Genomic DNA, 23339 nt, shown 5'->3' with positions numbered 1-23339 from the left:
CGTAGGAGTTGGAGCGGTTCTCTCCCAGAAGGGAACTGATGGGAAGATCCACCCCTGTGGATTCTATTCTCGTAAATTCCTCCCTGCAGAAGCTAACTATGCCGTTGGAGATCAAGAACTACTGGCGATTAAGCTGGCCCTCGAGGAATGGAGGTATCTCCTGGAAGGGGCCAAATATCCGTTCAACATCTACACGGATCATAAAAATCTGCTATATTTAAAGGCAGCCCAGTGCCTTAATCCTCGCCAGTCCCGGTGGGCTATGTTTTTCTCTCGTTTTAATTTTAAGCTTCATTTCCGCCCAGGTTCTCAGAACATTAAAGCTGACGCCTTATCCCGATCTATGGAGTCCGAAGAGGAGACGTCTAACTCAGTTCCGCATTCCATCCTGAGTCTAGTGGTATTCGCTGCATCTCAAGTTTCTCCGGCTCCTCCTCCTGGTAAGACTTTTGTTTCCCCAGAACTCCGTCCCAAGTTGCTGTCTTGGGCCCATCAGTCCAAGTTCACTGGACATCCCGGTATCCTGAAAACTTTCAAGTTCCTCTCTGAGACATACTGGTGGCCAAAGATGGGAGCTGACATCAAGGATTTCGTGGCATCCTGTCCTAAGTGTGCGCAGCACAAGATTCCTCGTCAGTCTCCAGCAGGTCAGTTACAACCATTATCTGTTCCCATCCGTCCCTGGTCACACCTGTCCATGGACTTTATCTCCGACCTTCCTCCTTCTCAAGGATATAATACCATCTGGGTTGTGGTGGACAGATTTACCAAGATGGCCCATTTTGTTCCTCTCCAGGGTCTCCCTTCTGCCCCAAAACTCGCCCAAATCTTCCTACGGGAGATTTTCCGTCTACATGGTCTACCCTCAGAAATAATATCCGACCGAGGTGTTCAGTTTGTAGCGAGGTTTTGGAGGGCTCTCTGTTCTGCCATGCAATTTAAACTGAAGTTCTCGTCAGCTTACCACCCTCAGACGAATGGGCAGACAGAGAGGGTAAATCAGGAATTGGAGACATTTTTAAGACTTTATGTTTCATCTTCTCAGGACAACTGGTTGGATCTGCTCCCGTGGGCCGAATTTGCCCACAATTTCCGCTATCACACAGCTACTGACACAACTCCGTTCTTTGCTGTATATGGGCAACATCCTCGTGTTCCAGACTTCCAAGAACTCCCTCACATGGATGTTCCTGCTGCCTCTACTGCCCTGAGTCAGTTCTCGTTAACCTGGAGGAAGATTCACACTTCTCTCAAGAAGGCCTCCAGCCGGTATAAATACTTTGCTGACCGCAAAAGACGTGCAGTTCCTAGCCTGAAACCTGGGGACAAGGTTTGGCTTTCTACCCGGAACCTCCGTCTTAGGGTCCCGTCGATGAAATTTGCACCACGTTTCATCGGTCCCTTTCCCGTTGAAAGAGTCATCAACCCTGTGGCCTACAAGCTTAAGTTACCATCTTCACTGCGAATACCTAATGCCTTTCATGTCTCTCTCCTCAGACCTTTAGTCCTGAATCGCTTCCAAAGAGCTCTTCCAGTCGGCCCCAAAGTTCGAACTCAGCGGGGCGTGGAGTTCGAGATAGAGAAGATTCTGGATTCCCGTTGCCGGTACGGTCGTCTACAATATCTTATCGATTGGTCCGGTTATGGTCCGGAGGAGAGAAGTTGGGTGAATTCCGCAGATGTCCATGCTCCAAGGTTGATCCGTGTCTTCCATAACACTCATCCTTCCAAGCCACGTGGGTGTTCAGTGCCCACCCTTAAAGGGGGGGGTACTGTCAGGAATCGACTCACCACGGTCACATCTGTCCGCCGGTGCGGACTCCGTCCAGGGTCCCTGCGTTCCACTGTCATCCGCACCTCTGCCATCAGACGTCATCCTGGGCCTGGGAGCGCTCCTGTGACAGCGGGCGTGTAGCACGCCGCATTCCCGCTAGGCCGCGGCATGGGCGCCGCCATGACAGTCTCCATCGGTCAGAGCACGGCGGCCAATCCGGTGCTTGGCCGCACCTACTTTCCTCACTCCCACCAATGACTGCACATCAGGGGGTATATCAGGAGCTGCAGGATCAGTCTGCAGGCATCCTGAACTTTGTCACTCCTGCGACCCATGTGTCTGGATCTGGTACCTGTTCCTCCGTGTTCCTGGTTACCTGCCTATACCTCCGTGTTCCTGGTTACCTACCTGTGACTTTCTGCTCCAGGTATCCTCTACAGCTCCGTGGAACTACAAGCCTCAGCATTACCTGCTTCTGTTTACAGGCTTCACACTAGTCACCAACTCAGTGTGCTTCAGCCTAGCAGTAGAGACTTGCTCCAGGTGCATTCCATCTCCTCACCTGTGATGCAGCTTGCTTGCTGCCTGTGCCTCATCACCTGCACTGTGAACATTGCCAGTCTCCTGCCTCTGCTACCAGGTTTGCCATTTGTTACCATCTCTGCTGGTTCCATGTTTTAAACTGCTCTGGTTCCCATACCAGATTATCTTCTATCAAGTTATCATTCATCAGTTATCATTCATCAGTTATCATTCATCCATTATCATAATCTCTGTTGCCATAGACTTTCAGCTCCCACGCTGTACCATTGACATTGCATTTCTTATTGTTTATTTCTGCTGCCTTTTGTGAACTTTGTGTTTATAAACATCATTGCGCCCATGCGCAGAAACTTAATCCAGCCTCCTCACTTTCTCCCTCCTACCTCCACTGACCCACTAGCGCCCCCTCCGGGGACACAGACAAAACCTAGTCTGACAGGGTATATATGGGGGGGGGGGAGGGCACCGCGACATGTGCTTGCTCTGGGTGCTTTGGCTACACGCTACGCCTCTGGTGATAATCATTGCACCATCCATACTGCCCCTTACATGCTGATTGGCTACTGGCAGGCAAGCCTGCACCCTCAAGTGTTGTCAGGTTTTAAAGTTATTACTGGACCCCAGATGATGCAAATGGGAAATGTTTTTAATGATCTTTTCAGGCAGCTGTAATGTTCTGCAGGCTGTGAATATTAGGATTACGGCTCTGCAGCCATTGTGCACCCTTTATGATATTACTGGCTGCATCACTGCCCATATTATAGCATATGACTAGCAAAAGCATGGCGGCATCAGATACTGACTATCATTTCTTTATTGCCTTTTAGAAAATGATAGCCAACATCTGATTGGTTGCTATGGACAACATCACCAATGCTCTGTTTTAGAAGCTTTAATAAATTTACCCCTATGTCTTCTCTTGCTATAGATCTCCTTGATCAGTTTGGGCTGCATCAGCGTCATGCTGGCTATAATTTTATGTGTTGTGAAGCCATGGCTCATCATCTTTTTTAAAGGCACCCACTTCTGGGTAGGATTTCCGGTAAGTAATGGCTGTAAAGTTACATTTCTCCTTCTAACATTGTGAAACTTTTGTATAGCTGAACACCTACATTAGGACTGTATATGTGATGTGACATCATATTTTACAACTCTCCATAAGCTATAAAAATGTAGACTGCTAACCCAATGCGTGTGCAGCTATTCAGATGGGATGCAGTTAGCATCCCGGCAGTCGGGATGTTGGCGGTCATGTGATTGATGATGAAATTCCGACACCACTTGACATCCCGGTGTTGGAACTAGAGATGTGCACTTGAAATTTTTCGGGTTTTGTGTTTTGGTTTTGGGTTCGGTTCCGCGGCCGTGTTTTGGGTTCGACCGCGTTTTGGCAAAACCTCACCGAATTTTTTTTTGTCGGATTCGGGTGTTTTTTTTCAAAAAACACTAAAAAACAGCTTAAATCATAGAATTTGGGGGTCATTTTGATCCCAAAGTATTATTAACCTCAAAAACCATAATCTCCACTCATTTTCAGTCTATTCTGAACACCTCACACCTCACAATATTATTTTTAGTCCTAAAATTTGCACCGAGGTCGCTGGATGACTAAGCTAAGCGACCCTAGTGGCCGACACAAACACCTGGCCCATCTAGGAGTGGCACTGCAGTGTCACGCAGGATGGCCCTTCCAAAAAACACTCCCCAAACAGCACATGACGCAAAGAAGAAAAAAAGAGGCGCAATGAGGTAGCTGTGTGAGTAAGCTAAGCGACCCTAGTGGCCGACACAAACACCTGGCCCATCTAGGAGTGGCACTGCAGTGTCACGCAGGATGGCCCTTCCAAAAAACACTCCCCAAACAGCACATGACGCAAAGAAGAAAAAAAGAGGCGCAATGAGGTAGCTGTGTGAGTAAGATAAGCGACCCTAGTGGCCGACACAAACACCTGGCCCATCTAGGAGTGGCACTGCAGTGTCACGCAGGATGGCCCTTCCAAAAAACACTCCCCAAACAGCACATGACGCAAAGAAGAAAAAAAGAGGCGCAATGAGGTAGCTGTGTGAGTAAGATAAGCGACCCTAGTGGCCGACACAAACACCTGGCCCATCTAGGAGTGGCACTGCAGTGTCACGCAGGATGGCCCTTCCAAAAAACACTCCCCAAACAGCACATGACGCAAAGAAGAAAAAAAGAGGCGCAATGAGGTAGCTGTGTGAGTAAGCTAAGCGACCCTAGTGGCCGACACAAACACCTGGCCCATCTAGGAGTGTCACTGCAGTGTCACGCAGGATGGCCCTTCCAAAAAACACTCCCCAAACAGCACATGATGCAAAGAAGAAAAAAAGAGGCGCAATGAGGTAGCTGTGTGAGTAAGATAAGCGACCCTAGTGGCCGACACAAACACCTGGCCCATCTAGGAGTGGCACTGCAGTGTCACGCAGGATGGCCCTTCCAAAAAACACTCCCCAAACAGCACATGACGCAAAGAAGAAAAAAAGAGGCGCAATGAGGTAGCTGTGTGAGTAAGATAAGCGACCCTAGTGGCCGACACAAACACCTGGCCCATCTAGGAGTGGCACTGCAGTGTCACGCAGGATGGCCCTTCCAAAAAACACTCCCCAAACAGCACATGACGCAAATAAAAATGAAAGAAAAAAGAGGTGCAAGATGGAATTGTCCTTGGGCCCTCCCACCCACCCTTATGTTGTATAAACAGGACATGCACACTTTAACCAACCCATCATTTCAGTGACAGGGTCTGCCACACGACTGTGACTGAAATGACGGGTTGGTTTGGACCCCCACTGAAAAAGAAGCAATTAATCTCTCCTTGCACAAACTGGCTCTACAGAGGCAAGATGTCCACCTCATCATCATCCTCCGATATATCACCGTGTACATCCCGCTCCTCACAGATTATCAATTCGTCCCCACTGGAATCCACCATCTCAGCTCCCTGTGTACTTTGTGGAGGCAATTGCTGCTGGTCAATGTCTCCACGGAGGAATTGATTATAATTCATTTTAATGAACATCATCTTCTCCACATTTTCTGGAAGTAACCTCGTACGCTGATTGCTGACAAGGTGAGCGGCGGCACTAAACACTCTTTCGGAGTACACACTTGTGGGAGGGCAACTTAGGTAGAATAAAGCCAGTTTGTGCAAGGGCCTCCAAATTGCCTCTTTTTCCTGCCAGTATAAGTACGGACTGTCTGACGTGCCTACTTGGATGCGGTCACTCATATAATCCTCCACCATTCTTTCAATGGTGAGAGAATCATATGCAGTGACAGTAGAAGACATGTCCGTAATCGTTGTCAGGTCCTTCAGTCCGGACCAGATGTCAGCATCAGCAGTCGCTCCAGACTGCCCTGCATCACCGCCAGCGGGTGGGCTCGGAATTCTGAGCCTTTTCCTCGCAACCCCAGTTGCGGGAGAATGTGAAGGAGGAGATGTTGACAGGTCGCGTTCCGCTTGACTTGACAATTTTGTCACCAGCAGGTCTTTGAACCCCAGCAGACTTGTGTCTGCCGGAAAGAGAGATCCAAGGTAGGTTTTAAATCTAGGATCGAGCACGGTGGCCAAAATGTAGTGCTCTGATTTCAACAGATTGACCACCCGTGAATCCTTGTTAAGCGAATTAAGGGCTCCATCCACAAGTCCCACATGCCTAGTGGAATCGCTCCCTTTTAGCTCCTCCTTCAATGCCTCCAGCTTCTTCTGCAAAAGCCTGATGAGGGGAATGACCTGACTCAGGCTGGCAGTGTCTGAACTGACTTCACGTGTGGCAAGTTCAAAAGGTTGCAGAACCTTGCACAACGTTGAAATCATTCTCCACTGCGCTTGAGACAGGTACATTCCACCTCCTATATCGTGCTCAATTGTATAGGCTTGAATGGCCTTTTGCTGCTCCTCCAACCTCTGAAGCATATAGAGGGTTGAATTCCACCTCGTTACCACTTCTTGCTTCAGATGATGGCAGGGCAGGTTCAGGCGTTTTTGGTGGTGCTCCAGTCTTCTGTACGTGGTGCCTGTACGCCGAAAGTGTCCCGCAATTCTTCTGGCCACCGACAGCATCTCTTGCACGCCCCTGTCGTTTTTTAAAAAATTCTGCACCACCAAATTCAAGGTATGTGCAAAACATGGGACGTGCTGGAATTTGCCCATATTTAATGCACACACAATATTGCTGGCGTTGTCCGATGCCACAAAACCACAGGAGAGTCCAATTGGGGTAAGCCATTCCGCGATGATCTTCCTCAGTTGCCGTAAGAGGTTTTCAGCTGTGTGCGTATTCTGGAAACCGGTGATACAAAGCGTAGCCTGCCTAGGAAAGAGTTGGCGTTTGCGAGATGCTGCTACTGGTGCCGCCGCTGCTGTTCTTGCGGCGGGAGTCCATACATCTACCCAGTGGGCTGTCACAGTCATATAGTCCTGACCCTGCCCTGCTCCACTTGTCCACATGTCCGTGGTTAAGTGGACATTGGGTACAACTGCATTTTTTAGGACACTGGTGAGTCTTTTTCTGACGCCCGTGTACATTCTCGGTATCGCCTGCCTAGAGAAGTGGAACCTAGATGGTATTTGGTAACGGGGGCACACTACCTCAAGAAATTGTCTAGTTCCCTGTGAACTAACGGCGGATACCGGACGCACGTCTAACACCAACATAGTTGTCAAGGCCTCAGTTATCCGCTTTGCAGCAGGATGACTGCTGTGATATTTCATCTTCCTCGCAAAGGACTGTTGGACAGTCAATTGCTTGGTGGAAGTAGTAAAAGTGGGCTTACGACTTCCCCTCTGGGATGACCATCGACTCCCAGCAGCAACAACAGCAGCGCCAGCAGCAGTAGCCGTTACACGCAAGGATGCATCGGATTAATCCCAGGCAGGAGAGGACTCGTCAGAATTGCCAGTGACATGGCCTGCAGGACTATTGGCATTCCTGGAGAAGGAGGAGATTGACACTGAGGGAGTTGGTGGGGTGGTTTGCGTGAGCTTGGTTACAAGAGGAAGGGATTTACTGGTCAGTGGACTGCTTCCGCTGTCGCCCAAAGTTTTTGAACTTGTCACTGACTTATGATGAATGCGCTGCAGGTGACGTATAAGGGAGGATGTTCCGAGGTGGTTAACGTCCTTACCCCTACTTATTACAGCTTGACAAAGGCAACACACGGCTTGACAAATGTTGTCCGCATTTCTGTTGAAATACTTCCACACCGAAGAGCTGATTTTTTTGGTATTTTCACCAGGCATGTCAACGGCCCTATTCCTCCCACGGACAACAGGTGTCTCCCCGGGTGCCTGACTTAAACAAACCACCTCACCATCAGAATCCTCCTTGTCAATTTCCTCCCCAGCGCCAGCAACACCCATATCCTCCTCATCCTGGTGTACTTCAACACTGACATCTTCAATCTGACTATCAGGAACTGGACTGCGGGTGCTCCTTCCAGCACTTGCAGGGGGCGTGCAAATGGTGGAAGGCGCATGCTCTTCACGTCCAGTGTTGGGAAGGTCAGGCATCGCAACCGACACAATTGGACTCTCCTTGTGGATTTTCATTTTTCTAGCAAGAGGCTGAGTGCTTCCATCCTCATGTGAAGCTGAACCACTAGCCATGAACATAGGCCAGGGCCTAGGCCGTTCCTTGCCACTCCATGTGGTAAATGGCATATTGGCAAGTTTACGCTTCTCCTCCGACAATTTTATTTTAGATTTTGGAGTCCTTTTTTTACTGATATTTGGTGTTTTGGATTTTACATGCTCTGTTCTATGACATTGGGCATCGGCCTTGGCAGACGACGTTGCTGGCATTTCATCGTCTCGGCCATGACTAGTGGCAGCAGCTTAAGCACGAGGTGGAAGTGGATCTTGATCTTTCCCTAATTTTGGAACCTCAACATTTTTGTTCTCCATATTTTAATAGGCACAACTAAAAGGCACCTCAGGTAAACAATGGAGATGGATGGATACTAGTATACTTATGGATGGACGAGCGACTGCCGACACGCTTTGCAGATATCCAATTTATGGACAGATAAGCTTTATATGATTTTATTTCTTGTACGTGTGTCATTCAGCCATTTTTATATTATTGTATTAAATTAATGTTTTTAAATTTTACACTGATGTGGCTAAGAAATATTCATTAATGGGAAATTGCTACTAGAGATGAGCGCCTGAAATTTTTCGGGTTTTGTGTTTTGGTTTTGGGTTCGGTTCCGCGGCCGTGTTTTGGGTTCGAACGCGTTTTGGCAAAACCTCACCGAATTTTTTTTGTCGGATTCGGGTGTGTTTTGGATTCGGGTGTTTTTTTCAAAAAACACTAAAAAACAGCTTAAATCATAGAATTTGGGGGTCATTTTGATCCCAAAGTATTATTAACCTCAAAAACCATAATTTACACTCATTTTCAGTCTATTCTGAATACCTCACACCTCACAATATTATTTTTAGTCCTAAAATTTGCACCGAGGTCGCTGTGTGAGTAAGATAAGCGACCCTAGTGGCCGACACAAACACCGGGCCCATCTAGGAGTGGCACTGCAGTGTCACGCAGGATGTCCCTTCCAAAAAACCCTCCCCAAACAGCACATGACGCAAAGAAAAAAAGAGGCGCAATGAGGTAGCTGTGTGAGTAAGATTAGCGACCCTAGTGGCCGACACAAACACCGGGCCCATCTAGGAGTGGCACTGCAGTGTCACGCAGGATGGCCCTTCCAAAAAACCCTCCCCAAACAGCACATGACGCAAAGAAAAAAAGAGGCGCAATGAGGTAGCTGACTGTGTGAGTAAGATTAGCGACCCTAGTGGCCGACACAAACACCGGGCCCATCTAGGAGTGGCACTGCAGTGTCACGCAGGATGTCCCTTCCAAAAAAAACCTCCCCAATCAGCACATGATGCAAAGAAAAAGAAAAGAAAAAAGAGGTGCAAGATGGAATTGTCCTTGGGCCCTCCCACCCACCCTTATGTTGTATAAACAAAACAGGACATGCACACTTTAACCAACCCATCATTTCAGTGACAGGGTCTGCCACACGACTGTGACTGATATGACGGGTTGGTTTGGACCCCCCCCAAAAAAGAAGCAATTAATCTCTCCTTGCACAAACTGGCTCTACAGAGGCAAGATGTCCACCTCATCTTCACCCTCCGATATATCACCGTGTACATCCCCCTCCTCACAGATTATCAATTCGTCCCCACTGGAATCCACCATCTCAGCTCCCTGTGTACTTTGTGGAGGCAATTGCTGCTGGTCAATGTCTCCGCGGAGGAATTGATTATAATTCATTTTAATGAACATCATCTTCTCCACATTTTCTGGATGTAACCTCGTACGCCGATTGCTGACAAGGTGAGCGGCGGCACTAAACACTCTTTCGGAGTACACACTTGTGGGAGAGCAACTTAGGTAGAATAAAGCCAGTTTGTGCAAGGGCCTCCAAATTGCCTCTTTTTCCTGCCAGTATAAGTACGGACTGTGTGACGTGCCTACTTGGATGCGGTCACTCATATAATCCTCCACCATTCTATCAATGTTGAGAGAATCATATGCAGTGACAGTAGACGACATGTCCGTAATCGTTGTCAGGTCCTTCAGTCCGGACCAGATGTCAGCATCAGCAGTCGCTCCAGACTGCCCTGCATCACCGCCAGCGGGTGGGCTCGGAATTCTGAGCCTTTTCCTCGCACCCCCAGTTGCGGGAGAATGTGAAGGAGGAGATGTTGACAGGTCGCGTTCCGCTTGACTTGACAATTTTGTCACCAGCAGGTCTTTCAACCCCAGCAGACCTGTGTCTGCCGGAAAGAGAGATCCAAGGTAGGCTTTAAATCTAGGATCGAGCACGGTGGCCAAAATGTAGTGCTCTGATTTCAACAGATTGACCACCCGTGAATCCTTGTTAAGCGAATTAAGGGCTGCATCCACAAGTCCCACATGCCTAGCGGAATCGCTCCCTTTTAGCTCCTTCTTCAATGCCTCCAGCTTCTTCTGCAAAAGCCTGATGAGGGGAATGACCTGACTCAGGCTGGCAGTGTCTGAACTGACTTCACGTGTGGCAAGTTCAAAGGGCATCAGAACCTTGCACAACGTTGAAATCATTCTCCACTGCGCTTGAGACAGGTGCATTCCATCTCCTATATCGTGCTCAATTGTATAGGCTTGAATGGCCTTTTGCTGCTCCTCCAACCTCTGAAGCATATAGAGGGTTGAATTCCACCTCGTTACCACTTCTTGCTTCAGATGATGGCAGGGCAGGTTCAGTAGTTTTTGGTGGTGCTCCAGTCTTCTGTACGTGGTGCCTGTACGCCGAAAGTGTCCCGCAATTTTTCTGGCCACCGACAGCATCTCTTGCACGCCCCTGTCGTTTTTAAAAAAATTCTGCACCACCAAATTCAAGGTATGTGCAAAACATGGGACGTGCTGGAATTTGCCCATATTTAATGCACACACAATATTGCTGGCGTTGTCCGATGCCACAAATCCACAGGAGAGTCCAATTGGGGTAAGCCATTCCGCGATGATCTTCCTCAGTTGCCGTAAGAGGTTTTCAGCTGTGTGCGTATTCTGGAAAGCGGTGATACAAAGCGTAGCCTGCCTAGGAAAGAGTTGGCGTTTGCGAGATGCTGCTACTGGTGCCGCCGCTGCTGTTCTTGCGGCGGGAGTCCATACATCTACCCAGTGGGCTGTCACAGTCATATAGTCCTGACCCTGCCCTGCTCCACTTGTCCACATGTCCGTGGTTAAGTGGACATTGGGTACAACTGCATTTTTTAGGACACTGGTGAGTCTTTTTCTGACGTCCGTGTACATTCTCGGTATCGCCTGCCTACAGAAGTGGAACCTAGATGGTATTTGGTAACGGGGGCACACTGCCTCAATAAATTGTCTAGTTCCCTGTGAACTAACGGCGGATACCGGACGCACGTCTAACACCAACATAGTTGTCAAGGACTCAGTTATCCGCTTTGCAGTAGGATGACTGCTGTGATATTTCATCTTCCTCGCAAAGGACTGTTGAACAGTCAATTGCTTACTGGAAGTAGTACAAGTGGGCTTACGACTTCCCCTCTGGGATGACCATCGACTCCCAGCGGCAACAACAGCAGCGCCAGCAGCAGTAGGCGTTACACGCAAGGATGCATCGGAGGAATCCCAGGCAGGAGAGGACTCGTCAGACTTGCCAGTGACATGGCCTGCAGGACTATTGGCATTCCTGGGGAAGGAGGAAATTGACACTGAGGGAGTTGGTGGGGTGGTTTGCGTGAGCTTGGTTACAAGAGGAAGGGATTTACTGGTCAGTGGACTGCTTCCGCTGTCACCCAAAGTTTTTGAACTTGTCACTGACTTATTATGAATGCGCTGCAGGTGACGTATAAGGGAGGATGTTCCGAGGTGGTTAACGTCCTTACCCCTACTTATTACAGCTTGACAAAGGGAACACACGGCTTGACACCTGTTGTCCGCATTTCTGGTGAAATACCTCCACACCGAAGAGCTGATTTTTTTGGTATTTTCACCTGGCATGTCAACGGCCATATTCCTCCCACGGACAACAGGTGTCTCCCCGGGTGCCTGACTTAAACAAACCACCTCACCATCAGAATCCTCCTGGTCAATTTCCTCCCCAGCGCCAGCAACACCCATATCCTCCTCATCCTGGTGTACTTCAACACTGACATCTTCAATCTGACTATCAGGAACTGGACTGCGGGTGCTCCTTCCAGCACTTGCAGGGGGCGTGCAAATGGTGGAAGGCGCATGCTCTTCACGTCCAGTGTTGGGAAGGTCAGGCATCGCAACCGACACAATTGGACTCTCCATGTGGATTTGCGATTTCAAAGAACGCACAGTTCTTTGCGGTGCTTTTGCCAGCTTGAGTCTTTTCAGTTTTCTAGCGAGAGGCTGAGTGCTTCCATCCTCATGTGAAGCTGAACCACTAGCCATGAACATAGGCCAGGGCCTCAGCCGTTCCTTGCCACTCCGTGTGGTAAATGGCATATTGGCAAGTTTACGCTTCTCCTCCGACAATTTTATTTTAGGTTTTGGAGTCCTTTTTTTACTGATATTTGGTGTTTTGGTTTTGACATGCTCTGTACTATGCCATTGGGCATCGGCCTTGGCAGACGACGTTGCTGGCATTTCATCGTCTCGGCCATGACTAGTGGCAGCAGCTTCAGCACGAGGTGGAAGTGGATCTTGATCTTTCCCTAATTTTGGAACCTCAACATTTTTGTTCTCCATATTTTAATAGGCACAACTAAAAGGCACCTCAGGTAAACAATGGAGATGGATGGATTGGATACTAGTATACAATTATGGACGGGCTGCCGAGTGCCGACACAGAGGTAGCCACAGCCGTGAACTACCGCACTGTACTGTGTCTGCTGCTAATATATAGACTGGTTGATAAAGAGATAGTATACTCGTAACTAGTATGTATGTATAAAGAAAGAAAAAAAAACCACGGTTAGGTCACTGGTATATACAATTATGGACGGGCTGCCGAGTGCCGACACAGAGGTAGCCACAGCCGTGAACTACCGCACTGTACTGTGTCTGCTGCTAATATATAGACTGGTTGATAAAGAGATAGTATACTCGTAACTAGTATGTATGTATAAAGAAAGAAAAAAAAACCACGGTTAGGTGGTATATACAATTATGGACGGGCTGCCGAGTGCCGACACAGAGGTAGCCACAGCCGTGAACTACCGCACTGTACTGTGTCTGCTGCTAATATATAGACTGGTTGATAAAGAGATAGTATACTCGTAACTAGTATGTATGTATAAAGAAAGAAAAAAAAACCACGGTTAGGTGGTATATACAATTATGGACGGGCTGCCGAGTGCCGACACAGAGGTAGCCACAGCCGTGAACTACCGCACTGTACTGTGTCTGCTGCTAATATATAGACTGGTTGATAAAGAGATAGTATACTCGTAACTAGTATGTATGTATAAAGAAAGAAAAAAAAACCACGGTTAGGTGGTATATACAATTATGGACGGGCTGCCGAGTGCCGACACAGAGGTAGCCACAGCCGTGAACTACCGCACTGTACTGTGTCTGCTGCTAATATATAGACTGGTTGATAAAGAGATAGTATACTCGTAACTAGTATGTATGTATAAAGAAAGAAAAAAAAACCACGGTTAGGTGGTATATACAATTATGGACGGGCTGCCGAGTGCCGACACAGAGGTAGCCACAGCCGTGAACTACCGCACTGTACTGTGTCTGCTGCTAATATATAGACTGGTTGATAAAGAGATAGTATACTCGTAACTAGTATGTATGTATAAAGAAAGAAAAAAAAACCACGGTTAGGTGGTATATACAATTATGGACGGGCTGCCGAGTGCCGACACAGAGGTAGCCACAGCCGTGAACTACCGCACTGTACTGTGTCTGCTGCTAATATATAGACTGGTTGATAAAGAGATAGTATACTCGTAACTAGTATGTATGTATAAAGAAAGAAAAAAAAACCACGGTTAGGTGGTATATACAATTATGGACGGGCTGCCGAGTGCCGACACAGAGGTAGCCACAGCCGTGAACTACCGCACTGTACTGTGTCTGCTGCTAATATAGACTGGTTGATAAAGAGATAGTATACTACTAATATTATATATACTGGTGGTCAGGTCACTGGTCACTAGTCACACTGGCAGTGGCACTCCTGCAGCAAAAGTGTGCACTGTTTAATTTTAATATAATATTATGTACTCCTGGCTCCTGCTATAACCTATAACTGGCACTGCAGTAGTGCTCCCCAGTCTCCCCCACAATTATAAGCTGTGTGAGCTGAGCAGTCAGACAGATATATAATATATATAGATGATGCAGCACACTGGCCTGAGCCTGAGCAGTGCACACAGATATGGTATGTGACTGACTGAGTCACTGTGTGTATCGCTTTTTTCAGGCAGAGAACGGATATATTAAATAAACTGCACTGTGTGTCTGGTGGTCACTCACTATATAATATATTATGTACTCCTGGCTCCTGCTATAACCTATAACTGGCACTGCAGTAGTGCTCCCCAGTCTCCCCCACAATTATAAGCTGTGTGAGCTGAGCAGTCAGACAGATATATAATATTATATATAGATAATAGATGATGCAGCACACTGGCCTGAGCCTGAGCAGTGCACACAGATATGGTATGTGACTGAGTCACTGTGTGCTGTGTATCGCTTTTTTCAGGCAGAGAACGGATTATAAATAAAAGTGGTGGTCAGTCACTGGTCACTATCAGCAAAACTCTGCACTGTACACTACTGAGTACTCCTAATGCTCCCCAAAATTAGTAAATCAAGTGTCTAAACGGAGAGGACGCCAGCCACGTCCTCTCCCTATCAATCTCAATGCACGTGTGAAAATGGCGGCGACGCGCGGCTCCTTATATAGAATCCGAGTCTCGCGATAGAATCCGAGCCTCGCGAGAATCCGACAGCGTCATGATGACGTTCGGGCGCGCTCGGGTTAACCGAGCAAGGCGGGAAGATCCGAGTCGCTCGGACCCGTGAAAAAAAACATGAAGTTCTGGCGGGTTCGGATTCAGAGAAACCGAACCCGCTCATCTCTAATTGCTACATCCCTAATTATGCCGCTCTGATCCAGACAGTGTTTATATGATATGTTTTATGAATGGTACACACTATGTTTTGCTTTGTTTCTATTTCCATGTACTGAATCCAAATGATGGATGACAGATCATTGCATATATAAATCAGATAAGTGATCAAGTCAAACCTACCACCTCACCTTATCCGTGTTCACCTTTTATATAATTTTGTAATAACACATTTTGGCGCTTGTGTTCTCCTCTTCTTACATTTACCTTTATGTGTCTAACAAACACTAATTTCTGTTTCATAAGCTGCCACTCAAAGAAATATTGAGACGTGTTATAGGCTAAAAGTTAGGTGTTTCTTATAATTTTGAAAAAATTAGTACCACATATATTACCTAAGCGCCGGCTTCTCCATTTCTCCATAATATATATATATATATATATATATATATATATATATATAATATCACTAGTACTGCAGCCGGACAGGTATATATATTTATTATGTAATGACTGATGACGGACCTGCTGGACACTGTCAGCTCAGCAGCACCGCAGACTGCTACAGTAAGCTACTATAGTAGTATGTATCAAGAAGAAAGAGAAAAAAAAAAAAACACGGGTAGGTGGTATACAATTATGGATGGACCAGCGACTGCCGACACAGAGGTAGCTACAGCCGTGGACTACCGTACTGTGTCTGCTGCTAATATAGACTGGATGATAATGAGATGAAATTAATATATATATATATATAATATCACTAGTACTGCAGCCGGACAGGTATATATATTTATTATGTAATGACTGATGACGGACCTGCTGGACACTGTCAGCTCAGCAGCACCGCAGACTGCTACAGTAAGCTACTATAGTAGTATGTATCAAGAAGAAAGAGAAAAAAAAAACCACGGGTAGGTGGTATACAATTATGGATGGACCAGCGACTGCCGACACAGAGGTAGCTACAGCCGTGGACTACCGTACTGTGTCTGCTGCTAATATAGACTGGATGATAATGAGATGAAATTAATATATATATATATATATATATATATATATAATATCACTAGTACTGCAGCCGGACAGGTATATATATTTATTATGTAATGACTGATGACGGACCTGCTGGACACTGTCAGCTCAGCAGCACCGCAGACTGCTACAGTAAGCTACTATAGTAGTATGTATCAAGAAGAAAGAGAAAGAAAAAAAAACACGGGTAGGTGGTATACAATTATGGATGGACCAGCGACTGCCGACACAGAGGTAGCTACAGCCGTGGACTACCGTACTGTGTCTGCTGCTAATATAGACTGGATGATAATGAGATGAAATTAATATATATATATATATATATATATATATATATATAATATCACTAGTACTGCAGCCGGACAGGTATATATATTTATTATGTAATGACTGATGACAGACCTGCTGGACACTGTCAGCTCAGCAGCACCGCAGACTGCTACAGTAAGCTACTATAGTAGTATGTATCAAGAAGAAAGAGAAAAAAAAAACCACGGGTAGGTGGTATACAATTATGGATGGACCAGCGACTGCCGACACAGAGGTAGCTACAGCCGTGGACTACCGTACTGTGTCTGCTGCTAATATAGACTGGATGATAATGAGATGAAATTAATATATATATATATATATAATATCACTAGTACTGCAGCCGGACAGGTATATATATTTATTATGTAATGACTGATGACGGACCTGCTGGACACTGTCAGCTCAGCAGCACCGCAGACTGCTACAGTAAGCTACTATAGTAGTATGTATCAAGAAGAAAGAAAAAAAAAAAAACACGGGTAGGTGGTATACATATACAATTATATATATATTATATACAATTATATATATATATATATATATATATATAGCAAATAAACAGGAAGCGGCACTCAGAGACGTGGTAAGTAGTGCATAAATAAAGCAACCAAGCTTTAATATATCATCACATCATCAACGTTTCGGGGTTGTCCCCCTTCATCAGGATAACAACAAGTGATCACAAAACAAACTTTATACCTTACCCCCACCAATGGAAAATATTCAGTATTCCCGCCAGCGTCCGCGCAGACCTCCGCCACTCCCCCCTGCATACACGGCTATTGCCGGAAGAGGAAGTGACGCGGACCACCGAACAGACTGCTGGGTGTGTTACCATGGAGACGCGGCACTGCTCGTATACCAGGAAGCCGCCAGCGTTGTCACGGAAACCCGTGCATCGTAAGCTGATTAAACTAAAGAATCTAAGTGCACATAGCAGCAAACCATGTTAGCCGCATCCCGCCTACCTGCAGTGTCAAATCATCCATCTTATAACCATAAATACATACATAAAAAAACGCAACAAAAAACTGTGACATTATTACAAACAAATAAAACCAATCTGCATCTCATAGAATCCGCTGCTACATTGTTATCAATTTTAGGTCAAATGACAAGAATAACATTCTCACATGCTAAATTGTATATATCATGTGACACACAACTGGTACCTCAACAAGTACATAAAGGTCTAATGATAAACTCTATATACATTGTCTACACATGTATACACGGGTATGAATTTAAACTTGAATCATTTCTAAACAATTATATGTTACCCCTGTAAATGTTTTATACCGTGTCATCTTATGTCAAACATGTATACCACACCGGCCTAATATGGACACATTCAAAGAAAACAATTGAGACCCATGGTCTCATTCAGGCCTTTAGGGGCCATGGTGTCCAGGCGGTAAATCCACCGGGCCTCCAGCTGTAGTAATCTTTTATGTCTATCACCACGTCGCAGTGATAGAGGTACATGATCGATAATTTTATAACGTATGGTGGCCACACCATGTCCCAATCGGGCGAAATGGCGTGCCACCGGTTGTTCACTATTCCCTGTAGAAAGTGCGGCTCTAATAGCCGCCCTATGTTGTGCCATCCTCTCTTTGAATTGGCACACCGTTTTGCCTACATACTGGAGCCCGCATGGGCAGAACAGCACATAAATCACAAATTTAGAGGTACAACTAAGGGGCCATCCGATTTTAAATCTCTTGCCCGTCTGGGCATGCACAACAGTGTCCCCTGTCTGGAGGTATCCACATGTCGTGCATCCCAGACAACGATAGCATCCGTTTTTTCTAGTTAGAAAATTTGATGTCTTGTTTTGACCTAACCCCGTGATGTCGGTCCGGACAATAATGTCCTTGATGTTCTTACTTCTAGAATGGCCTGCAAGTAAGCGAGTGCCATGCAGGCTTTTCAAGCCTGGATCAGATGTCACCAACGGCCACCATGATTTGACATATTTCTTTTTTGCCGTGCTTTGTGTATTAAATTCCATGATCCACGGGATGGAGTTCTGTAAAGATTCCTTCTTACGCTTTGTGCTGGACTCTGACAAGAGGGTTTGGCGTGTATGGCCTATTGCCCTGTTTTTGGCTTTTTCCAGCTCAAGGATAGGATAGCCCTTGTCTAGAAATTTTTTTGTCATAATTTCCAACTGCCTCACGGTATCCTCTGGGTCACTAGTGGTCCTACATACCCTCAAATATTGAGAATATGGCAGACCCCTAACAGTAGACCTTGGGTGGAAGCTGTTATACCTAAGCAGGCTATTTCGGTCCGTAGGCTTCGTATACAATGTTGTTTGTATCCGTTGCTGGACAATCAAAATTTTTATATCTAGATAATGAATCTCTGTGGTGCTGGTGTTATATGTGAGTTTAATTGGACTAGAGGACTTATTGTGATTATCAATGTGTGTGAGTAAACATTGCAAGTCCCCGTCCCAGAACACCAGGAGATCGTCAATATACCTGTAGTACACAAACATGCCCTCCGCTATACTAGCATTCTCAAAAAATAATTCTCTTTCCACTTCCCACATAAATGAGTTGGCTAGTGACGGTGCCACTGCCGATCCCATAGCACAGCCGGTTTTCTGGCGGTAAAACCGGCCATCAAATAAAAAATAATTGTGCGTGAGGGTGAACATGAGAAGGCTCAAAAAGAATTCTATATCAGGACCCCTGTACAGTGAATTATTGACCAATAGATGTCTCACAGCCTCAACACCTGCCCGGTGAGGAATGCAGGTATAGAGGCTGGAGACGTCAAGTGTCACCATAGTGACAGTCGCAGGTACAATCTGTAACTCCTCCAAATGTCTGAGCAACATTGTAGAATCTTTGAGGTAGGAGAAGGTACTTTGGATGCATGGTTGTATGAACAAGTCTAAGTATATGGATACTGGCTCACACAAAGACCCCCTGGCAGACACAATGGGCCTGCCAGGAGGTCTTAGTGGGTCCTTGTGGATTTTCGGTATCGTGTAAAATATTGGTACTTTTGGGAACCCAGTTTTTAATTTACCACATATACCACTTGAAATAACCCCATCAGTGACCGCCTTATCCAAAATACAATCCAATTCGCTCTTATATTGATCTGTTGGATCATGATCAAGTAAACAATAGGTATCAATATCATTAAGCAACCGTATACATTCAGTACGATATTCATCTATACCCAACACAACAATTGAACCCCCCTTGTCAGCACCGCGTATTATTATGTCTTGCCTTTCTCCCAATGATTTAAGAGCTAAACGTTCTTGTTTAGTTAAATTGGGATGAATCTGACTAGGGCTAGGACATTGCATAGATTCCACCATGCGGCAGAACGTTTTGATAGAGGGGTTGGTTGTGATGGGTTCAAACTGTGATCTCGGTCCAAGTTTATGTAACTCTCGAGGTAGTACTTCGGATGGAGAAATATCCAATTTTTTATCATGGTATTCCCTGAGCTTGAGGGTGCGTTGTAGTTTAAAGTTCTCAATCTTGTCATAGAACATATCTGGCTGGTTTGTGGGCACGAAGGACAGCCCCTTACTCGAGACCCCAATTTCAGAAGGTGTTAGAATGCATGAGGAAAGATTAAAGATTAAGTCTTTTTCCCTTTTGGCGGCTTCTGTGCGTGCTTGCCGCCTTTGTTGCCCGCCCCTCCTTGTGCGTGACCTTTTCGGGTGGTATATCTTGCCCGGGTGTTCACGCCTTAGGCGTGAACACCCGGGCAAGATATACCACCCGAAAAGGTCACGCACAAGGAGGGGCGGGCAACAAAGGCGGCAAGCACGCACAGAAGCCGCCAAAAGGGAAAAAGACTTAATCTTTAATCTTTCCTCATGCATTCTAACACCTTCTGAAATTGGGGTCTTGAGTAAGGGGCTGTCCTTCGTGCCCACAAACCAGCCAGATATGTTCTATGACAAGATTGAGAACTTTAAACTACAACGCACCCTCAAGCTCAGGGAATACCATGATAAAAAATTGGATATTTCTCCATCCGAAGTACTACCTCGAGAGTTACATAAACTTGGACCGAGATCACAGTTTGAACCCATCACAACCAACCCCTCTATCAAAACGTTCTGCCGCATGGTGGAATCTATGCAATGTCCTAGCCCTAGTCAGATTCATCCCAATTTAACTAAACAAGAACGTTTAGCTCTTAAATCATTGGGAGAAAGGCAAGACATAATAATACGCGGTGCTGACAAGGGGGGTTCAATTGTTGTGTTGGGTATAGATGAATATCGTACTGAATGTATACGGTTGCTTAATGATATTGATACCTATTGTTAATGTTTACTTGATCATGATCCAACAGATCAATATAAGAGCGAATTGGATTGTATTTTGGATAAGGCGGTCACTGATGGGGTTATTTCAAGTGGTATATGTGGTAAATTAAAAACTGGGTTCCCAAAAGTACCAATATTTTACACGATACCGAAAATCCACAAGGACCCACTAAGACCTCCTGGCAGGCCCATTGTGTCTGCCAGGGGGTCTTTGTGTGAGCCAGTATCCATATACTTAGACTTGTTCATACAACCATGCATCCAAAGTACCTTCTCCTACCTCAAAGATTCTACAATGTTGCTCAGACATTTGGAGGAGTTACAGATTGTACCTGCGACTGTCACTATGGTGACACTTGACGTCTCCAGCCTCTATACCTGCATTCCTCACCGGGCAGGTGTTGAGGCTGTGAGACATCTATTGGTCAATAATTCACTGTACAGGGGTCCTGATATAGAATTCTTTTTGAGCCTTCTCATGTTCACCCTCACGCACAATTATTTTTTATTTGATGGCCGGTTTTACCGCCAGAAAACCGGCTGTGCTATGGGATCGGCAGTGGCACCGTCACTAGCCAACTCATTTATGTGGGAAGTGGAAAGAGAATTATTTTTTGAGAATGCTAGTATAGCGGAGGGCATGTTTGTGTACTACAGGTATATTGACGATCTCCTGGTGTTCTGGGACGGGGACTTGCAATGTTTACTCACACACATTGATAATCACAATAAGTCCTCTAGTCCAATTAAACTCACATATAACACCAGCACCACAGAGATTCATTATCTAGATATAAAAATTTTGATTGTCCAGCAACGGATACAAACATTGTATACGAAGCCTACGGACCGAAATAGCCTGCTTAGGTATAACAGCTTCCACCCAAGGTCTACTGTTAGGGGTCTGCCATATTCTCAATATTTGAGGGTATGTAGGACCACTAGTGACCCAGAGGATACCGTGAGGCAGTTGGAAATTATGCCAAAAAAATTTCTAGACAAGGGCTATCCTATCCTTGAGCTGGAAAAAGCCAAAAACAGGGCAATAGGCCATACACGCCAAACCCTCTTGTCAGAGTCCAGCACAAAGCGTAAGAAGGAATCTTTACAGAACTCCATCCCGTGGATCACGGAATTTAATACACAAAGCACGGCAAAAAAGAAATATGTCAAATCATGGTGGCCGTTGGTGACATCTGATCCAGGCTTGAAAAGCCTGCATGGCACTCGCTTACTTGCAGGCCATTCTAGAAGTAAGAACATCAAGGACATTATTGTCCGGACCGACATCACGGGGTTAGGTCAAAACAAGACATCAAATTTTCTAACTAGAAAAAACGGATGCTATCGTTGTCTGGGATGCACGACATGTGGATACCTCCAGACAGCGGACACTGTTGTGCATGCCCAGACGGGCAAGAGATTTAAAATCGGATGGCCCCTTAGTTGTACCTCTAAATTTGTGATTTATGTGCTGTTCTGCCCATGCGGGCTCCAGTATGTAGGCAAAACGGTGTGCCAATTCAAAGAGAGGATGGCACAACATAGGGCGGCTATTAGAGCCGCACTTTCTACAGGGAATAGTGAACAACCGGTGGCACGCCATTTCGCCCGATTGGGACATGGTGTGGCCACCATACGTTATAAAATTATCGACCATGTACCTCTATCACTGCGACGTGGTGATAGACATAAAAGATTACTACAGCTGGAGGCCCGGTGGATTTACCGCCTGGACACCATGGCCCCTAAAGGCCTGAATGAGACCATGGGTCTCAATTGTTTTCTTTGAATGTGTCCATATTAGGCCGGTGTGGTATACATGTTTGACATAAGATGACACGGTATAAAACATTTACAGGGGTAACATATAATTGTTTAGAAATGATTCAAGTTTAAATTCATACCCGTGTATACATGTGTAGACAATGTATATAGAGTTTATCATTAGACCTTTATGTACTTGTTGAGGTACCAGTTGTGTGTCACATGATACAGGTTGAGTATCCCATATCCAAATATTCCGAAATACGGAATATTCCGAAATACGGACTTTTTTGAGTGAGAGTGAGATAGTGAAACCTTTGTTTTTTGATGGCTCAATGTACACAAACTTTGTTTAATACACACAGTTATTAAAAATATTGTATTAAATGACCTTCAGGCTGTGTGTATAAGGTGTATATGAAACATAAATGAATTGTGTGAATGTAGATACACTTTGTTCAATGCACAAAGTTACAAAAAATATTGGCTAAAATTACATTCCGGCTGTGTGTATAAGGTGTATATGTAACATAAATGCATTCTGTGCTTAGATTTAGGTCCCATCACCATGATATCTCATTATGGGATGCAATTATTCCAAAATACGGAAAAATCCGATATCCAAAATACCTCTGGTCCCAAGCATTTTGGATAAGGGATACTCAACCTGTATATACAATTTAGCATGTGAGAATGTTATTCTTGTCATTTGACCTAAAATTGATAACAATGTAGCAGCGGATTCTATGAGATGCAGATTGGTTTTATTTGTTTGTAATAATGTCACAGTTTTTTGTTGCGTTTTTTATGTATGTATTTATGGTTATAAGATGGATGATTTGACACTGCAGGTAGGCGGGATGCGGCTAACATGGTTTGCTGCTATGTGCACTTAGATTCTTTAGTTTAATCAGCTTACGATGCACGGGTTTCCGTGACAACGCTGGCGGCTTCCTGGTATACGAGCAGTGCCGCGTCTCCATGGTAACACACC

General features: G+C 45.6%; 1 protein-coding gene across 1 annotated transcript in view; it reads left to right on the top strand.

The window, feature by feature from the left end:
• The window catches only part of TMEM176B (transmembrane protein 176B), a 145641-nt gene that overhangs the window by 65721 nt on the left and 56581 nt on the right, over window positions 1-23339 (top strand). Inside the window, exon 3 of the mRNA XM_063958429.1 lies at window positions 3246-3359. Within this exon, the coding sequence (XP_063814499.1) occupies window positions 3246-3359 (114 nt within the window). The remainder of the gene's footprint in view (window positions 1-3245; window positions 3360-23339) is intronic.

Source organism: Pseudophryne corroboree, chromosome 3 (genome assembly GCF_028390025.1).
Source record: "Pseudophryne corroboree isolate aPseCor3 chromosome 3, aPseCor3.hap2, whole genome shotgun sequence".
Classification (NCBI taxonomy): Eukaryota; Metazoa; Chordata; class Amphibia; order Anura; family Myobatrachidae; genus Pseudophryne; species Pseudophryne corroboree.
This window is presented reverse-complemented; position numbering and strand designations above follow the sequence as displayed.